Genomic DNA, 20,095 nt, shown 5'->3' with positions numbered 1-20,095 from the left:
TCACCTTTGGCCCACTCAAGCCCAGAAGCTCAACTAGGTAGCCGATTTTTGCTACTTAGTTGTAGAACTTTAGGCATACTACTTTAGAAATTAAAACTGAGTGTTTTTCTGTAGGGACCATCAGAGGTCCTGATGAGTAAGCAGTAGGGGACTGCTTATGAAACATGTTGACCAGGTAGCAAGCTAACAGCTAACCTACAACCCCCTTTTTAGGTTTCGACCTGGCGAGGGGCACGCAGTGCCCCTCCCAGTTTGAAAACTTTTGTTTTCAGTAGGGATGTTTGGACCGCCTCTGTTTCCAATTGGCTAGCTCCATAAATGGAGACTAGCCATTGGGAGACAGAGGCTGTCAATCACGCTTTCTGGTGAAAACGCGATTCGGGGGCGTTTCTCGGGCTTTTTTTAAGTCCCGCCCCTTTGTCTCGGGCCGCGCTGTGATTGGCTGCCGGCCCGGGACACTCCCGTGACGTCATTTCCCGGGCCGCGCTGTGATTGGCTGCCGGCCAGGGACACCCCCGTGATGTCAGCCAATCACAGCACGGCCCGGGACCTGACTTGTTATATTTTGTTAAGTTGTAAATTATGGTCTATTTATATTTTTAAATATATATATATTATATATATGTGCGTGTGTTAGCTGTATAGCCTCACGACAGCCTCTACGTAACTAGCGCGTAGAACACATCGTCAGTAGCGTGGAGCGAATACTGCTCTTGATTGGCTGATTTTGCTCGAAATTTTTCTTTTTGATTGGCCGCAAATGTTATAGCTTATCCTCAGTGGTTGCCTTCTTCAGTGCGGTAGATGATTGGCTATTGAGATTTGCGGGGCGGGCGGACTCGCCCTGATACCGCCTCTTTTTTTGCAGGAGATATTCGTTTGGGTCGTCGTCGTCGCTTTCCTTGGCTACGGCAGGAGGGGTCGAAAGAAGCCCCCGGCAGCGGCGACACCACCACCACCACCATCAGGGTGTCCAACATGTCCGAATTCGACGAGTTTGAGCGGCAACTGAACGAAAACAAACTAGGTGAGGCGCGCGGTAGAGGGGGAAGTTAAGCGGTCCCAACAATCGATGTGCGCATCGGCCTATCGCGGGAAAATGGAGGACGCTCTAGGCCTAAAGCCTGTTCTCGATTAGTTTGGGGGATTTTTTCTTAGTATTTCTAGGCTAATCACGCACGCTGCAGAGACTTGACAAGGGCATCTGTGAACGAATGTTGGTCGTGGGGCACGAGATGCGTTTTTATAAGTACACCGTGGTCAAGCTCACGTACTTGACCGACGGGATGTTTCATTGTTCATCCCATTCCCTCTTACCAGAAATGACCCAGCCAGCCCTCCACTTTAAACGTATTGGTTTTAGCACCGCTGGAGAGCACTGATGCTAGAGCTCTGCCCCTGTCTCTTTCATCCCTTTTTCCTGGCGGCTCGCTGCACATGGCTTTTGGTCTAGGCACGCGAGCACATGAACAGTGTTTTGACTTGAAAACTTTAAACGGGTAGGGGTGCAGGCTTTTAGGTGTTAATATAACTTGCCACTTTTATTAGTAAAGTATGACTATGTTTTAGATCTTTTCATAGCACACTCGTTAAGTGACATTTTAAATGCTGTAATGTGTTATTTGGATCGGATAGCGATATATACTTGAAAGTATGTGGTCTGAAAACATTGGCTTATGTTCATAGTGCATTTAATGCTACTGAGGCAAACTGCGTTTTGAAATGAGCACCGAGGTTTACTGTGGAAACCAGATGAAGGCACGACTACTTTTATATTAGTCTGGCAAAGCAGTACGGTTGCACTCGTGCGCTCTCTCTGATTACCGTATTTTATGCCAGGCAGTTAGTCAGAACTTTATTCGGTCATTACGACTGTCAAAAGTGCAAAGACGTACAAAACAGTGTATTTACCAACGCATGCATTGCCATAATTCTTTCTGCAGACAAATGTTAACCGACAGATTAAAATATATCAACTTAATAAACTGTTAAAATAGGGACGTGTGTGGCGAGTAAGCCGAATGATGCTTGCACATAATAGAACCCTACGAAGCATAGCGTTAATGCATTATAAGTGCAACGTCCGAATTCCTATTAGGTGGATCCATCAGCTAGACTGACCGCTAAAAACTTTGACTTATAAAAAATCCATTTATAAGTCTGTATGCAGGTAGAATACAACCTAGACAGAATAACACTAAGGAGATTGCTCTCACGGGTTGGACCTCATAGGTAGATGTAAAAAAATGTGCAAGTGCGTTTAGTGTAAGGGTACCATATGCCATACATATTAGGAAAACCAATAGGAGCACAACTTGCATTGTTGTTGCTCACTTAGCTTCGTTAGAAATGAGCATTGGTAAGATAACTGAAGCAATGTGTACAAAATAGTTCGGTAGAGTTGCCGTTCTAAATTGCAATTGTACGAACACTTGAGTACCTCAGTGGTCCCATGGATAAGAGATGGCTTGCCTATCTATGAACTCTTAAGTTCATCCGAGCCTACCTCGTCTTGCTCATTGTTACTACGTTGCTTTTTGTTTGAAACTAAATCCTTTTTTTCACTTTATAGAACGTGACAAGGAGAACCGTCACAGGAAACGAAGTCACAGTCGCTCTAGGAGCCGCGAGCGAAAGCGTCGTAGCCGCAGTAGGGAAAGGCGTGGCAGAGAGCAGCGTAGTGGCTCCCGGGACCGAAGACGTCGCAGGTATGGATGTGCCGTTCGTAGGCTTAGACCAGTGAAATGGCGGGACCACCGTTTTTATTTCCATATCTTTTATAAGTCTATTGCATGCTTTTTTGGTCCACGTTCGCATAATTCCTTTGCCACAAATTTCCACCCCCCGCCCCCTTAATCTGTTTCCTCGATCTATATATACATTGTGCATTCTACCTATGCGTTTTAATTGCTTTGTTATAGACTGCTTATTCCTTTCTGATGTATGTTTTGTGACACACAGTGGAAAATTGATTGTTACCACTCGTTTTACTCCTTATCGATTTTTGTCTAGGGATAACCTTGTAGAACACATACAGCCATCGTTTGATAAGAGGTTAGCATACCAATTCCGGGCTCCTGACAAAGTTGGGTGCTTTCACACATTTCGCTATTTCTCTCTCAGCCACTGCAAGTCTTTATTGTTTCTCCTGTTCACAGCAGGTCTCCCAGGCATGAGAAGAAAAAGAAGATCCGCAAGTACTGGGATGTCCCACCTCCTGGGTTTGAACACATCACACCAATGCAGTATAAAGCCATGCAAGGTATATATTTTAACGAGCATCCCACGCCAACATACCAAATCGCTTGTTGTATAGATGTACGTGCATGTATGTACACTACCGCAATTAGCTATTTCCCTTTGGGCATTTATTAGATATCGTCATTGGTGGGCTTTAGTATGTATCTACGAAAGCAACGTTTAAGCATATTTCCAATTCAATTGGGCTTCTTGAACAGTGCCCTAGCAAACCGCAACTCGGTGGAGTGTCTGTGTATATATACACACTGTACAGACATACACACAAGCAATTGGAGGAATCCTCTGGTATTCATTTTGTATTCACGCTACACCCATGTTTTGTGTGTATAAACCCTTTTTGATATTTGGAAAAAAACTTGTTTCTCTTGGTCCATAGTCTTTTTCTTTATAACAGGTTCTCTCTTGTCTTGCTTCCTTCGGCAGCCAGATGACCAGGCAGGCCCGCCCACTCTACGTTGGAAATATCCCCTTCGGAATCACTGAGGTACCCGTGGTTTCCATATGCCGTCCTCCGTTCTCTCCTACCGAGAAGCTTTGTGTGCAGTAGGTGTATAGTAAAGATTGCATTGGAACCTGGTCACAAAACTAACAACCTTTTCCCCCCATTTTCAGCTCCTCGTATCTTATATTTCAGGTTTTGTGGCCGTTCAGTTAGTCTCACCAGGATCCTGTCCGTGTTTCACTTTCCTCTAGCGGTGCATGTTTCAGATGAACAGGCTTTTTTTTCTGCCCCAGAATTTGATGTGTATAGACACGAGGAAATTGAATCTTCTTTGGAATCCAAGCTGTTGCATTTTAATTAAGCTTGGTGCACTGAAGCTCTATTATTGTGAGAGAGCGCAAACTGAACAAAATGCATGAGTGCATCACAAGTACAAGTCGGTCGCACAAACCATAATAGAAGTGCTTGTAAGTGTTGAAAAAGCATTCACCTATACTTAGACTTGTGTAGTTAACATAGAGAATTTATATAGAAGTGGGACTGACGCAGAAATGTGTGGAAAATATTTAGTCTTATTAGACGTGATTAATCATGATCCATGTTATGTAGCTGCTAACGGAGGAATGTCATGCTGCAAAGCATAGAAGGGAACAGGCCTCATGGCCAGGGCAGAGAGGATTGGAAATGTACACTTATACATGACATGGATTGCACTAATGTTATTTAGTAATTCTGTTTATTTGTTAGATTTATATTTCATAGAAGTGTTTCTCATAATCAAAGAATAAAAGTGTTAACATGTTATTTTAATTCACGAAAGGATTTGAAGAGAATAAAACCTCTGCGAGAAGGGTTGTAGGCCTGAAGTGATAAAAAGGTTTTTCTGATTTGCACGTGCTGGTACAGGCCGAGTTGTGTCGAGAAATAAGTTGCAAACTTCTGTTAGAAGTCTATGAGAATTGGGATTCAAGTTGCAGATGTCTGTCTGCAGGTGCGAGGGGGGTTCCAATTAAGAGTTGGATGAATAGAGCTCTGTTCGAGGAGACTGGTACAGACATGGAGGAGGGTTCAGGAATGTTTCGGGGGTATCAGCATGCTGGAGAAGAAGCCTGAGAAGCAAGGTCAACGCTAAACACGAGGCCCAAAGGAAGATCATCATGGAAAAAGCCAGAACCGACACCACGTGAGGGGCGTTTCGTGAGGGGCGTTTCAACAGTAATTGTGTTTTTGTATTAGGGACAGCACCCCTGGGTGGAGAGAGAGCAGATGCCTGAGGACCTTTCAGAGAGCGGATGGGTAGGCAGAGAGGGGTCATGACTGGAGATTATAGGTTTTCACCTAAAGACTAAGAGTGGGTGAACTTCTTAGGAAGTCATTCACAGCTGACACCTTTGATAGGTAGGGACTTTGTTAAGTAGGGATACCATCCAGTACAGAGTAGGGACAGCCTAACCTGATTCCTTCCTTCCTTTGTAAATGACGGATAGATTACCATTTGTGTCTATTCTTGCAACCCTGATGATTCTGGAATTAGTCTTGGTGTTCTTCTTTGGTCGCCTAAGAGCTTTTAGAGAACATATGTATGTATTAGTGCCCATATACCTTTTGAATCTCGTTTTGAGATGCCTGTATTTGCAGTTATCAGTGACTCTATAATAAACCTTTGAAATTTAGAAGCAGTATGTGGTTTTTCAGAGTCGAGCCCATTATTAGTCAAACTAACCTGATATTGGATGCACCTTCTTTCCTCAATGACAGGCAATAAAGATTCAGTCGACCTGAACGGGGTTTAGATCTGGAGTGGTAAACCAAAGATCAAAAATCCCGCCCTCCCAGTTGGTAGCTATAGAGGATGGTTGCCTTCTTGAGGAAGGTGATCTAGGCCAGGTTAGATTACCCCAAGGCCCCTAGAGATCGATGACCAGAAGAACCGCCCGCCGAAGAAGGTGCTGACGGCGCGAGAAAGAAAAGCAGCAGTATCGGTCGAGAGTGAGTATAAAGGGTCATGCGTGTTAGATTGCGGTGTTATTGTGTTGTATCTATGTTGTAATGTTTTGCGGAGTTGAATGCCTGTAGAGTGACTGTGGAATAGGTTGTGAGCGCGCGCAACCGGTGCAAATCTTAAGTTCAGAAGAGAGCTTAAGTGGTTCGGGTGTATCGGACATCCAGAGTAATTGTCAACCAGTGTGAAGGGGGTCATGAGGTACCATTGATCGCCCGCAGGACCGTGATAGGGGGAACGTAAGAGTGAGTGTGTGAGTAACGGACGCTGGTCGGAAGTTAGGGTGTGTAAGCAACCTATCAGAGAGACGATTGCCTGGAAAGGCATTTCGTCAGTTGTAGTGACAATTACAGATAAACTGTGGACGCACAGGCAAGAGAAGTGATCGCTTGGTTGGAAGTAATCACCTTTCAGTGTATGAATGAGACGCATGCGTGACCGGGAGACGAGCTGAGAAAGGAAGGGAACTGCTGCGAAGGGGAGACGAGTGACGTCAGAAAAGTGCCGGGCTCGGATTGGCCGGTCGGGGGGAGACCGCGCTGTGATAGGCCAGCTAGCAAAGCCGCGCTAGGATTGGCGGATTGTCACCAGGAAGTAAACAGAATAGCGAAGCAGGAAATTGTACGTTTGATCATGAAGTGTTTTAAATGGTTAAGAGCGGCGTTTAAGAGAGAGAGGCGGAGATCTTATGATGGGGAAGAAGCCCCGCCGGAGGGTACGTCGGCTAATTATATGGCAACGAATGTTGGGTTGCATACTATATTGTGGATTTCAAATTGGTGTAAGATTACGGAAGGGAACGAGGAACTGACGTTTCCAAAGTATGGGACGTTTAGATTAGAGGTATTACATCAGTTAAAAGCAGTTATGACCTCAATGAGACCTCTGCCTAGACCGACCCAGTTTGAAGCCCTCAATGCATGGATTAGGGCGGCGCATGATAGAAACCAGAACAGGCGTCAAGAAAGGGTGAAACGATCGGTAAGAGCAGTGCAGGATGCCAAATGGGATGCGGATGCTAAAAGTTGGAGAGTGCATAACCTTGAAGTAAACAAACTGTACCCAGTGATAGAGGTGGCGGAAAACAGGAGCCCATTAGAGGAAGATGATGAGAGCGAGACAGAGGACAGCCTGATAAATAGGTTGCTAACAGATAGGCCACCCCCGTACAATAGAGAGACAGAAAATGCCGAGCCCAGCAGAGAAGGGGGGCTGGCATAGGGGAGTATAGACCGCTTCCTAGCACAGATTGGGATCCCACTGCAAGTAAAGAATTGCCTCAACCTAGTCCGGTGCAGAAGGTAGTCGGAAGGTTTGTGGTACAAAAGGCGCCAGAAACGGAGCGTGCCACATCCTATGCACTACCAAACGCCCTGCAAGTACCTGTTACTATAGGTCCTATAGTATCGATTTATGACCCAGAGAGAGCCAGAGGGGAGGAACAGGTACGATTGGACAGGGAGAGAGCAGAAATAGCGAGGAGGAACGATACGATCAATTCCCCAAGACAGCTGCCAGGACCAAGAGATTGGAGTACCCCAGTACATACAGCAGTAGATCCCACAAGAGATCAGGGGGGCCCGAGATGGCCGACGGATCTGAGGGGATCAGAGCCGAAATCCTTCCAGGAGTTAAGAGAGTACATGAAGGAATGGGATGCGGCAGTAGAGGCTCACAAGAGCCTGATAGCAGCGGAAGCTGAAAGGGAAAGCCAAGATAGCAGGATCCGGACTCACTGCGGGACTGATGAAAGCAGTCCGGAGTGGGACGGGAAGAGTCAGGAAAGTAGAGGAGATACTTGTCGTACCAGGAGTGGAGGTAGACCAGTACTGGAAAACAGGAGCCCGGAGTGTGGGGGGGTGTCCCGTCCCATTCACAGCGAAGGGGATAGGAGAACGCAGGAGTACAGGGACAGCTTTAAGTGCACTCACTATGCGTCTGGCAATAGTGGACAAAACGAGAGTTGCGAGAGGTCTCGCCATGACCCCTGTGATCACGGACATGAACGGAATCCTGGGGACGTGGGGAGCCGAGAAGGAGCTTACCAGATACTGAGTGACACTAGGCAACGAGGGAATAGTGACAGGGTGGAGAACAGCAGAGAGTCCTATCATGGGGCTAAGGAAAACAGGCAGAATGGACGAAATGAGATTGGGGGAAACAGGGCAGTGTTTCACCACCCTCCAAGGGAAGATGGCCGAGCATGGGATTTAGAAAGATGGGAACAAGGGAGGACTCTCCTTAACACCCCTGAGCCTAGGCGTAGGACTCGGAGCTGGGATGGGAGAGATATCAATGAACACCCTAAGAAAGACATACTGCGAGCTGAGATAAAAGCCAAGAGACTTGATGTCGCCAGTTTAAGATCAGATCTGGATGACATGGTAGATGGTACTTTGCCTTTGAAGAGAATGGAAATGTACGAGCAGGATGAAGTACTGTTCATGGCAAAGGACATCACTCGGAAAGCGAGAGCAGCACATGAGAAATTAGTCGAACTGGCAGGAAAATACATGGTAGACTTGTCAAGGACCAAAGCATTACAGGGTAACCACAGGCTACATTATTCAGATCAGGACCTAGATGAGAGAAGAACAATAGGATTAAAAACACACATAAGGGAATTGATCACTGGAATAAGGACATGGAGAGCGCTGGATAAATGGGAAGAAAGATGGTCCAAGAAAGGGACCGTCAGGAGAAGCACACTTGGGATGTCCCCAGAGGGAGGGCTGCAGAAGATAGAGGCATACCCTTTGCGTGAGGTTGCAAACGGGAGCTACGTGCATGTGCCCTGGAGTAGGGGGACTTAGCTGCCTTTACCAATTCCTTCCCAAAATTGAGGGAGAACCCAGTGGAATGGTACAAGCAGGTAGAGAGGTTCGTAAAAATCTCCAAAGTACTATGGGTTGACCTGAACACCCTGTTTGACATCGTGGTACCAGGAGACTTGTGGTCAGCATGTAAGGTTAGTGCTGAATGGCCCACATCAGAACCAGAGAGAGATGCACGGACTAATGGACCGTCCGAGACAGTAATGACAAAATATGAGAGAGTGATGACTTGGCTGAAGGAAAAGGTGCCAATGCAGGACATAGATTGGGTCAAAATAGATCGAACTAGGCAGGAACCCAAGGAGACAGTCCATGTATATTATGAGAGATTGCTGAAGGCGTTTAAACAATATAGCGGGTTGGACGTAATGGATCCTAAAGACATAGGGCAGTTTGTGTCTAAATTTGTTTTGGGTTTAAGACCGGATATTTGTTTAATGATTCAGCAACACTTGATTTGTTGGCAAAATAAACCGTTGGACGAAATTCTGAGATATGCTAGGTACTGCAGTGACGAGATAGATTCAAAAGCAAAAAAGCTAAAAGAAAAACTGATGGTGGTACAGATGCAGTCAGCTGGTAAGGGTGGACAACAGCAACAGGGAACAGGGACCGTGGGCAGGAGACAGAATAACCAGAACAAAGGTAATGAGGAGAACTCCAACACAAGACCTAGGGTAGACATTGCGACATTGAAAAAGACGACCCGGTGCCATCAATGTAACGAGGTGGGACATTGGAAACGCGAGTGTCCCTACAACGTTGAAATTGGAGAACTAGAGATAGAGGAGGAAGAGGTTCAAAACACTCCAGGAAAAGGGGCAACAGGATACCAAGGAAAGGTGGTCAAAGGGGGGACCCCAGCTCCACGAGCCCAGTTCCCTCAACCACCCAGAATAGGGATAGCGGGAAAGACCTATAGACAGATGCCTCTTTTCGTAGGAGGAGAAGAGTGTTACTACGTTGATCCCCTAACGGGACAGAGAGTGGAGAGAGAAGACTGTACCCTCGGGGCAGTCTTAGACGTGGACCAAAGGGGACCATACGTTGAGGCCGAAGTGGCAGGGTGTCCCACGACTTTCTTAGTAGACACAGGGGCCACTCGATCCACGATAAGATCAGCCGTAGTTCCAGGACTGCCAATGTCAGGAGAAACGATTCAAGTGGTGGGGGTCGCAAACAAGAGAATAACAAGCCCATTGACCGAACCAGTGCTAGGGAAAATAGGGAAATACAGCGATGAGCATCAGTTTGTGGTTTGTGATTCTAGCCCTGTATGTCTATTGGGAAGGGATTTATTGTGCAAGTTAAATTGTACAATATACTGCACACCGCAGGGAGTGGAGGTACTGACTAATGATAATGACGCTGACTTTAAGGTCGCAAACTCAAGAACGTGTGTGGAACTGTATCCCACTTTGACAGTGGATGAGCTCCCGTGGGATCTAAGGGAGACCGTGACACCAGAAGTGTGGGATTTCACTGGGGAAGAGATTGGACTAGTCAAGGGAGTGGACCCAGTGAAAATCATAGTAAAACCGAATGCTGAGTTTCCGAGAACACCCCAATATAAATTGACCCCAGAAACGATTGCAGGTATAAAACCCGTGATCGAGTCCATAATTAAGCAGGGAATACTGAAAAAAATTGTGGGTAGTCCGTGTAACTCCCCGATTATGGGTTTGCAGAAACCAAGTGGGAAATTCAGAATAGTGCAGGACCTTCGAAAAATCAATAACATAGTTGTCTCATGTTGTCCAGTGGTACTGAATCCATCAGTGATATTGTTCCAGATACCGATCCAAGCCGAATGGTTCACAGTGATAGACCTTTGCCAGGCTTTCTTTTTGATCCCTTTGGACGAGGATAGCCAATTTCTTTTCGCTTTTAAGCTGGAAGGTCGCGTATTAACATGGTGTCATATCCCACAGGGGTATACAGAGAGCCCATCGATTTTTAACCAGCTTTTGAAGAAAAATCTTGAAAGTCTAGTGCTGCCCCAGAATTCGGTTCTGGTCCAGTACATAGACGACCTACTTGTTGCGTCAGAAACTGAAGAAGCTTGCAAGGAGGACTCCATTGCTTTGCTAAATCACCTAGCTGCAAACGGGCACAAGGTGTCCCCGAGCAAATTGCAGTACTGCCTGACGGAAGTGCAGTATTTGGGGCACAGAATTGAAAAAGGAAAACGGAAGGTGTCACCAGACAGGATAGAGGCGATCATGAAAATGAACGCACCTAAAACACAGAGAGAGGTCAGGATGTTCCTAGGGATGGTGGGTTATTGCCGGCAGTGGATAGCGAACTCTTCACTGAAAGCAAAACCCTTGCAAAAACTGACGCACAAGGAGGTGAGTGATCCGGTGCCATGGGACAAAGATTGTTTGATGGCGTTCCTGCAGTTGAGAGAGGACCTGTGTCGTGCTCCTGCTCTGGGAATGCCAGATTACGACAAAACATTCTTGCTTTACTGTTGTGAAAGAGAGGGTTGTGCTTTGTCAGTCCTGGTCCAAATCCATGGGAATGCCCGTAGACCAGTCGCCTATTTCTCGGCTACCTTAGACCCAGTAGCCGCAGCGTTGCCCGGATGTCTCAAATCCGTTGCTGCAACGGGTGTCAGCATTGAGAGGTGTGAGAACATAGTAATGGGACACCAGTTAGAGGTGTATGTGCCACATTCTGTTGAATTGTTGATGACCAGGACCAAAACACAGCATCTGACCAATAGCAGGCTCACGCGCTATGAGCAAGTCATTCTTGCTGCACAGAACGTGACCCTCAAGAGATGCTCTGTTTTGAACCCTGCTACACTGATGCCACTCCCAAGTGACATTGATGATGATGTATGTACAGATCACGATTGCCTTGATGTGACTGAACTATGCACCAAACCGAGACCCGACATCGTGGATGAGCCACTGACTGACCCTGATGAAGTTTTCTTTGTTGATGGCTCATGTGTAAGAGACGATGTTGGTCAGTTGAGAGCAGATTATGCTGTTTGTACAATTACTGGAGTAGTGGAAGCCGCCTGCCTGGAAGGAGTACACTCCGCTCAGGTATCTGAAATTGTTGCATTGACGCGTGCCTGCCTGGCAAGCAACCAAATTCGAGTCACCATATACACCGATAGCCAATATGGTTTCGGGGTAGTTCATGATTACGGGCAATTGTGGTCTCAAAGGGGTTACATGACCTCTTCAGGTTGACCCATTTGAAATGGGGAGTTTGTACGCTTATTGTTGGAAGCCTTGCAATGTCCGGCAGCTATTGCCGTTGTGAAATGTACAGCACATACCAGGAACACCGACTTTGTGTCACATGGCAATAGGTATGCCGACGAAGTTGCACGTTATTGTGCCGAACAAGGGTACTCTTTCACGGAGGTGGAAGTGGGTGGAATAAATGCAAGGACTGAATTAGCTATGATATTGGAAACTGTAGATACTTGGGACGAGTTAAAATGTATACAAGAAAATGCACCAGATTTTGAGAAAAGAACATGGGAAACTGCCGGATGTGTGATGGGCGAAACAAACTTTTGGGTTTCAGCAGATGGAAGGGCAGTGTTGCCAAATGAGTTGGTGAGCCCAATGGCAAGGCAAATACATGGTCCAGTACACCTAGGGAGAGACGCTATGTTGAGAGTATTCAGACAAACCTGGTACAACCCCAAATTCAGAGTAGCAGCAGAAGCAGTGTGCCAGCGTTGTGTGACCTGTCAGCAGCTGAACATAGGGAAAAGAACACCAGTTGCATTGAGTCACATAGGGAGGTCTGGAGGTCCGTTTAATCGAATGCAACTGGATTTCATTGAAATGCCAAGGTGCAACCGCCTTCGATACGTCCTGGTGGTTGTTTGCATATTTTCCAGATGGGTCGAGGCATACCCTACACGCAGGTGTGACACCCTCACAGTAGCCAAGTTATTGCTTAGGGAACTCATTCCGCGCTTCGGGGTACCGGCCTCTTTGGAATCAGATAGGGGAACACATTTCAACAGCGAGCTTGTGAAGATGATTTGTGCAGCCCTGAACATAGACCAGAAATTGCATTGTAGCTATCGACCAGAAGCTTCGGGAATTGTGGAGCAGATAAACGGCACCATAATGTCCCGAATTGCCAAAATGTGTTCATCAACGTCTCTGAGTTGGCCTGATGCCCTGCCACTAGTTCTCATGAGCATCCGTAGTACCCCAGACAGAAGAACGGGACTATCACCAAACGAGGTGTTAATGGGGAGGGCAATGAGATTGCCATCAGTACCAACTGCAGCATTGTTGAATATCACAGATGATATGATCCTGGACTATTGTAAGGGTCTGTCTGATGCCATTCATTCTGTGTCCCTTTAGGTGCAGGCTGCCGAGGACCCGTCGTGCCAGGACTTGTGTCATGACCTGTGCCCTGGAGACTGGGTACTGGTCAAAAAGTACGTCAGAAGAAGCTGCCTAGATGTCCGGTGGCGTGGGCCCTACCAGATCATCCTAACCTCGAACACTGCTGTGAAAGTGGGAGGACTGCCCAACTGGATCCACGCGTCCCACACGCGGAGAGTTCCAGCACCTCTGGAAGAAACAGCTCCTCTCTCGGATGTAAGTCCAGCTGTGGACAGAGAAGCCATAGAGGGGACCAGCCAAGCTGTAGAGGTGCCAGAAGAAGCTGGGAGCGTGTCTGACCAGGCCGAGGACGGTCAGTACAATAGTGAAACCGGCGACGCTACAGAAGGAGGAAGTAGCTGGGAGTATGAATCAGACGCTGGCCAAGCTGAAAGTGAGCACGAACAAAGCAGAAGGACAAGGAGCAGGAGGGCAAGGCGTGGAGAGGCCAGCTGGCCGCAAAGGAGAAGGTCAAGTCTGAGGTCAACCCCAGAGAGATCCCTTGCTCCAATATCCGAAGACTCAGACCTGGACGAAGGCGCTCTGGGCTCTGAAACAGCAGATCTAAGAAGGTCAAGGAGAGTACGTGTGCCTAACAGAAGATACGCCACTCCTGAGTGGACATACCTGGCGACAGATGTCTTGGGAACGAGTCACAGGGAGAATAAGGGCGGTGATAGTGACCAGCACTGAACCCATCATCACAGTAGAAGTACAGCTGTTGGTGCCTGGAGTCGAAACAGAAGGGTCACTAACGTTCAAAATTCCCAACCCTCCCTACCTAAGCAAGTTAAAGCACATGTTCTTCACCGAATTACAATTCCCCGACTTCGGAACAACGATAACAAGTCATGAAGAGCACATTCTTCATTTGGAAATATTGAACTACGCTATCCAAGCCGCTGGTTCAAGCCTCATTGTAGATGCTTAAAGACTTTGTAAATAAACGAGAGTGAGAAGATAACCTAGCGCCTAGTGGAAGGAGAAAACACTTAGGGACTTTTCCTTTAAGTTGACGGAGAAGGGCTAGGGTTGTCTGTGTTAAAGTTCAAAAGGACTTTGCAAAAAGAGATTGCCAGCTTCCGATTGTGTGGTTCTAAAGACTGAAGGATCAAGAGAGACTGTAAAGGAACTCAAAGAGAAAGAACTTTGTGTCGAACAGGAGAAAGGAATCATACTGTCTGAAGAATATGGAGGCCGGTAATCCGAACCACAGAGCCAAATGTATAATAGGCACACTAATAGTGGGAGTGATATTTCTTATAGCTTTAGTAGTTACTGTATCATATGTGATGGGACACGAGAGTGAGGCAAGGGTACCAGACGCCAAATCTGTAGTGACACCAAAACCCACTGCTGCTGGTAAGAAAGGGGAAACCACACAGGAGAGAGCGTTATTAGCAGCAGAAACCCGTAGGTTACATATGGATGAGTCCCAGGGCGACTATAGGTCAAATGCTTATGCCAAACTGTTATATGAATATGTCAATGCCATGGAGGTCAAGGACTGTTATGTGTGTATGCAACTGCCTGCGTCCGTAGATGAAGGCATTAGATATCATCACCTCCCCCTGACTTATGGCATTACATGTAGCTTATTGCTTAGCATATTTTACGGAAGAGATAGTTTTGAATATTATTTTTCTAATTACGATTCAGTGTTACCAGAAGTCCCAAATTACAAGCAAATGAATAAATGGGACTACTATAAGAGTGAAGACAGATTGGCAAAGTTCTTCGTTCCTTGGGATACTTTAGATACTTCACATGCCCGCAGAAATAATCTGACTTGCAAAGTGTCAGAAGTCGAGAAGAAGTTTATAGGGCAAGTGGATGATCGTTATAGAAGGCAAAAGATTCTGAAAAAATCAGGACAGTGGAAGACAGATTGGACCGAAGAGGAGAAAGCACACAAAAGGAAGGGTAGTAGTGGTCCAATAGCTTTGGATCGAACACAGAAAGGGAAGTAAAGCCTTCACAGAAGTAAAACGTACTACGAAAATGTATTCGTAGGGGAGGTCAGTTGTGAACATGCTTTTAGATTAGAATATTACACAAAGGACTTTTTGAAAGGAATGCAAGTGATTCCAAATGTATATTTTGTATGTGGAAATGCCTACGTGAGACTACCTGATAACTGGTACGGATCATGTTATTTGGCAATTGTCTTCCCCAAAATATACCATGCCCAAGACTTAGAGATTATAGAGGGCAAGGTCTCAACAAGAGGGAGAAGAGACCTAGGGGATGCGGAAATAGTTGGAGATGTATTTGGCGCTGCATTTCCTCTTTTAGGACTGATCCTCAATGATGTCAAAATTAGGAGACTGGCAACAGTCGTAGACAGATTGTCTGCCAGTACTGCTAGATCCTTAATGCTGGTGGAAGGAGAGATGCAGTCGATAAGGGCCATGGTGCTTCAGAACCGTCTTGCGTTAGACGTTCTGATAGCCAAAGAGGGCGGAGTCTGTAAGGCTTTGAAGGTCCAGGAATGCTGCACTTACATTCCAGACAATTCAAAACCTCTTGAGAAAGTCATTATGAACATAACTAATATCCACAAAGAAATCGAAGGCCTAACTAAAGTAAACGTTTGGGAAAAAGTGGGTCATGGAATGGGTGAAGTTGGAGGTTGGTTCGCCAACATAGGGAAGAGCCTTTTATGGTACATACTGAAGCCTATCATCATAATAGTGATCTGTGTGATCATGTTGTGGGGATTGGTGAGGTCGTACCAATGGTACAGATCAAATAGGTTGGAGAGATCCAGGAGAGAACAGGAACGGAGATTAGCTGCCATGCAGGACAATCAGTACAAGAGTCTGAGGGCTCTAGAAATGCTGAAACGAGGGGGGATTGCAACTAGTTCAGTTTAAATTTTGATGATGACCACGAGAGGTCATCAAAGGGGGGAACTGAGAGAGCGCAAACTGAACAAAATGCATGAGTGCATCACAAGTACAAGTCGGTCGCACAAACCTTAATAGAAGTGCTTGTAAGTGTTGAAAAAGCATTCACCTATACTTAGACTTGTGTAGTTAACATAGAGAATTTATATAGAATTGGGACTGACGCAGAAATGTGTGTAAAATATTTAGTCTTATTAGACGTGATTAATCATGATCCATGTTATGTAGCTGCTAACGGAGGAATGTCATGCTGCAAAGCATAGAAGGGAACAGGCCTCATGGCCAGGGCAGAGAGGATTGGAAATGTACACTTATACAAGACATGGATTGCACTAATGTTATTTAGTAATTCTGTTTATTTGTTAGATTTATATTTCATAGAAGTGTTTCTCATAATCAAAGAATAAAAGTGTTAACATGTTATTTTAATTCACGAAAGGATTTGAAGAGAATAAAACCTCTGCGAGAAGGGTTGTAGGCCTGAAGTGATAAAAAGGTTTTTCTGATTTGCACGTGCTGGTACAGGCCGAGTTGTGTCGAGAAATAAGTTGCAAACTTCTGTTAGAAGTCTATGAGAATTGGGATTCAAGTTGAGGATGTCTGTCGGCAGGTGCGAGGGGGGTTCCAATTAAGAGTTGGATGAATAGAGCTCTGTTCGAGGAGACTGGTACAGACATGGAGGAGGGTTCAGGAATGTTTCGGGGGTATCAGCATGCTGGAGAAGAAGCCTGAGAAGCAAGGTCAACGCTAAACACGAGGCCCAAAGGAAGATCATCATGGAAAAAGCCAGAACCGACACCACGTGAGGGGCGTCTCGAGAGGGGCGTTTCAACAGTAATTGTGTTTTTGTATTAGGGACAGCACCCCTGGGTGGAGAGAGAGCAGATGCCTGAGGACCTTTCAGAGAGCGGATGGGTAGGCAGAGAGGGGTCATGACTGGAGATTATAGGTTTTCACCTAAAGACTAAGAGTGGGTGAACTTCTTAGGAAGTCATTCACAGCTGACACCTTTGATAGGTAGGGATTTTGTTAAGTAGGGATACCATCCAGTACAGAGTAGGGACAGCCTAACCTGATTCCTTCCTTCCTTTGTAAATGACGGATACATTACCATTTGTGTCTATTCTTGCAACCCTGATGATTCTGGAATTAGTCTTGGTGTTCTTCTTTGGTCGCCTAAGAGCTTTTAGAGAACATATGTATGTATTAGTGCCCATATACCTTTTGAATCTCGTTTTGAGATGCCTGTATTTGCAGTTATCAGTGACTCTATAATAAACCTTTGAAATTTAGAAGTAGTATGTGGTTTTTCAGAGTCGAGCCCATTATTAGTCAAACTAACCTGATATTGGATGCACCTTCTTTCCTCAATGACAGGCAATAAAGATTCAGTCGACCTGAACGGGGTTTAGATCTGGAGTGGTAAACTAGAGATCAAAAATCCCGCCCTCCCAATTGTGTCCTTTTGTTTGAACCGGCTGCCACGTGTTGGAATCGAGCTGTGCATCTCCGCAGCTGTTTTCAGCTTTTATGCCCCAATTCTCTGTAAACTATTTGTGTAATGGCCGCCGTTCAAATAATAAAACCTGCCATGGCTAGGCTGTCAAGGCTTCGTTCACTGAGCGAGTCAACCGCCACCTTTAGAAGTTGTGCAAGATACATTAAACAAAAAAAGGACCGAGTCTGATCGTAAATAGAGTGCATAATATAGAAAATGCAATTTTAGTAGGCCAAGAGACAGCCTGTCGGGGCAATTAATTGAATACAAATACCTCTGCACAATAAGAGGACGTAGGGATTCACAGTATATATTTAATCGTGCAGTAGTTACTTTTAGGGAGCGGTGATGTTGCTGCTAGACTTCCTGGACGGTTCCCATTGGTCTAGGTTTCTAAACTGGTTGTGGGTTTGTTTGTATTCCCCTACTCATGGTGGCTGGTGAGGGTGGGCGTTAGTTGTTCCTTTTCTTGGGCACCTGGAAATAACCATGTAATGGACTGCTTCAGGATAACCCATTCCAAAATTACATGGCTGACTAATGTGTTTATTTGACCATAAGCTTCTTTTGCAGCTAGCGATCAAAGGTCAATTGGTGTTAGATTTTTCTTTTAAAATGGAAAGTATACAAATAAAATTGACTCCCGCTTAATAAAAACAAAGATCAAAGTTGTTTCCATTTCTTTTTTAAGTGAATTGTGGGGCTGAAATCCCTTCGTAGCAAAATAAGTTTGCTGCCATCGTCCAAGGCAAGTAGGAGCATCTAGATTTTAAGCCTGCTCTTTGTTATATATTCAGCGGGTTGGTGCCACATAAACCCTATATCATGTTGGTGTTATTTTGTGTTTCCTTCTTCATTTTCTGCCTCCTCTGCAGGAAGCCATGATGGATTTCTTCAACGCCCAGATGCGCCTTGGAGGTCTGACACAGGCCCCAGGAAACCCTGTGCTGGCTGTGCAAATAAACCAAGACAAAAACTTTGCATTCCTGGAGGTGAGATTATAATTCGGGATTTATTCCACGTCTTGTCTTAGTCTCCTCCCATTCACACCCACCTCTGCCACTTAAACGATCTCGGCATGGTTTTATAGAAGGTACACTTTTCGAAAGGGAGTTGGGGCTGCATGTGACTTAATTTATGCCTGTACCACAGTGGCCTTCGTTGCCTCTTTACTAATGATTGGCTCCGGTATAACTTCCCGTAGAATAATTTGCGGTTTATCACACATTGCCCAACTTGCATCTGTAATACATGTCCTAGTAATGTAGATTTTGAGCATGACCTGAGTTGATATTGAATGGGCAGTGATACTTCTGGGATTGTCATCGGTCACTATCGTGTTTACAGCCGGGATCCTGGTTGGCAGTCCGTATAATAACTACCATTGCTGTTGACTATCCACGTGCAATGGTGTCTCGTTTGAGTTGTAACTTGTGGCATAAACTTGTTTTTTCGTTTTTAAGGTCCTTGAAGTACACCTCACTTTTTTGTCGTGCAACGTATCTCTGGAGGGTATGAAACGTTTGTACAGATTGCCAGATTTTCCCTCTTTTGCAGTTCCGCTCGGTGGATGAAACAACACAGGCCATGGCTTTCGATGGTATCATTTTACAGGGGCAGTCTTTAAAGATCCGTCGACCACACGATTATCAGCCACTTCCTGGCATGTCTGAAAATCCTTCCGTATACGTACCAGGTAAGACTAATTACAAAATGCATGTCGGTGTCAGTAATTCGGTAGAATTTTAATTAGCGTGTCATTGTCGTAGCATTCTGGACACTTGTGTGCACAACTAGCCAGCAAATAAGTGGTACTTCCCATTTAACCCAAGTCTTTGCTAATCGCATGGTCTCTTCCTACAGGTGTGGTATCTACTGTGGTGCCAGACTCGGCACACCAGTTGTTTATTGGAGGTTTACCCAACTATCTGAATGATGACCAGGTAACCATGGCATAATTTGTAACATTTGCTGTACTGGTTTTTCTCTGTACATTGAATATTTATTATGGTCTGCTCAAGTTGATATTAAGTTTCCGGCTAGAAGATGAGTTAAGTGGTAGGGCATAGAGCGTCCCATGAACTGTACTGCAGAAACCAAATCTTCAAATGTTTTTACCCATGTCGGCCAAAGCAATCAATAATACATATGAAACCGTGGTGAATTCATAAGATTACATGAAGTTGAAATGCAAATAGTTCAAAACGTTCAGCAATTTTGAGGGTTGCTCATTGACCATCTTGCCGTCTTATAGTTTGCTTTTTTAGGTTTCGCTGAGCCAGCGCATGCGCTGCTCTGCGAGACATTTAGTGTGTGGGCTTTTAAAAATACTACCACACGCTATTGGCTGGCATAGAGCGTGCGGTTACGCGCACAATGACGAGCAGAGGCGCCATATGGCTTCCTCTCTCGTCACGGTGCGCTCACACCACTCGCCTGTCTGCATGTTTTTTTTCTTCATTTTTGCGTGCGCGCACAACTCCGGGGCCTGAATCGTGTCTGTTGGCGTGTGAGCCCGATTGTGGCGGGCGCCGGTGTATAAGCAGGATTTGGTTTGAACGTCAGCCTTAAAAGTACGATTATTTGATGTGATTTTTATAGTTTTTTTGTAAATGTGTATTTAACCATCTTTGGTTTATCTCTAAACTTTGTGCAACTGTTCATGTGTCCATCCTGCTGCAAAATGTAAAATCGGTGAGTAATTGTGATCTTTAAAAAAATTACAAGGAAACCAAAAAGTTTAAACAGCTAATGCTCGGTCATCCCGCCA

The 20,095-nt window shown here is 45.5% G+C and overlaps 1 protein-coding gene across 1 annotated transcript; it reads left to right on the top strand.

The window, feature by feature from the left end:
- Nucleotides 1–907: 907 nt before the first annotated feature.
- On the top strand, nucleotides 908–19,283 carry LOC147666332 (splicing factor U2AF 65 kDa subunit-like). The gene is made up of 8 exons (XM_086949126.1): nucleotides 908–1,027; nucleotides 2,573–2,708; nucleotides 3,013–3,054; nucleotides 3,159–3,318; nucleotides 3,656–3,745; nucleotides 18,201–18,317; nucleotides 18,883–19,021; nucleotides 19,189–19,283. The coding sequence occupies exons 1-8, from the start codon at nucleotides 979–981 to the stop codon at nucleotides 19,281–19,283; spliced, it is 828 nt and encodes a 275-aa protein (XP_086805252.1). The 5' UTR covers nucleotides 908–978.
- The last annotated feature ends 812 nt before the right edge of the window (nucleotides 19,284–20,095 follow it).

Source organism: Lissotriton vulgaris, unplaced genomic scaffold (genome assembly GCF_964263255.1).
Source record: "Lissotriton vulgaris unplaced genomic scaffold, aLisVul1.2 SCAFFOLD_4447, whole genome shotgun sequence".
In the NCBI taxonomy this organism is placed as follows: Eukaryota; Metazoa; Chordata; class Amphibia; order Caudata; family Salamandridae; genus Lissotriton; species Lissotriton vulgaris.
Note: the sequence above shows the minus strand (reverse complement) of the source record. Positions and strands in the feature narration are given on the sequence as shown.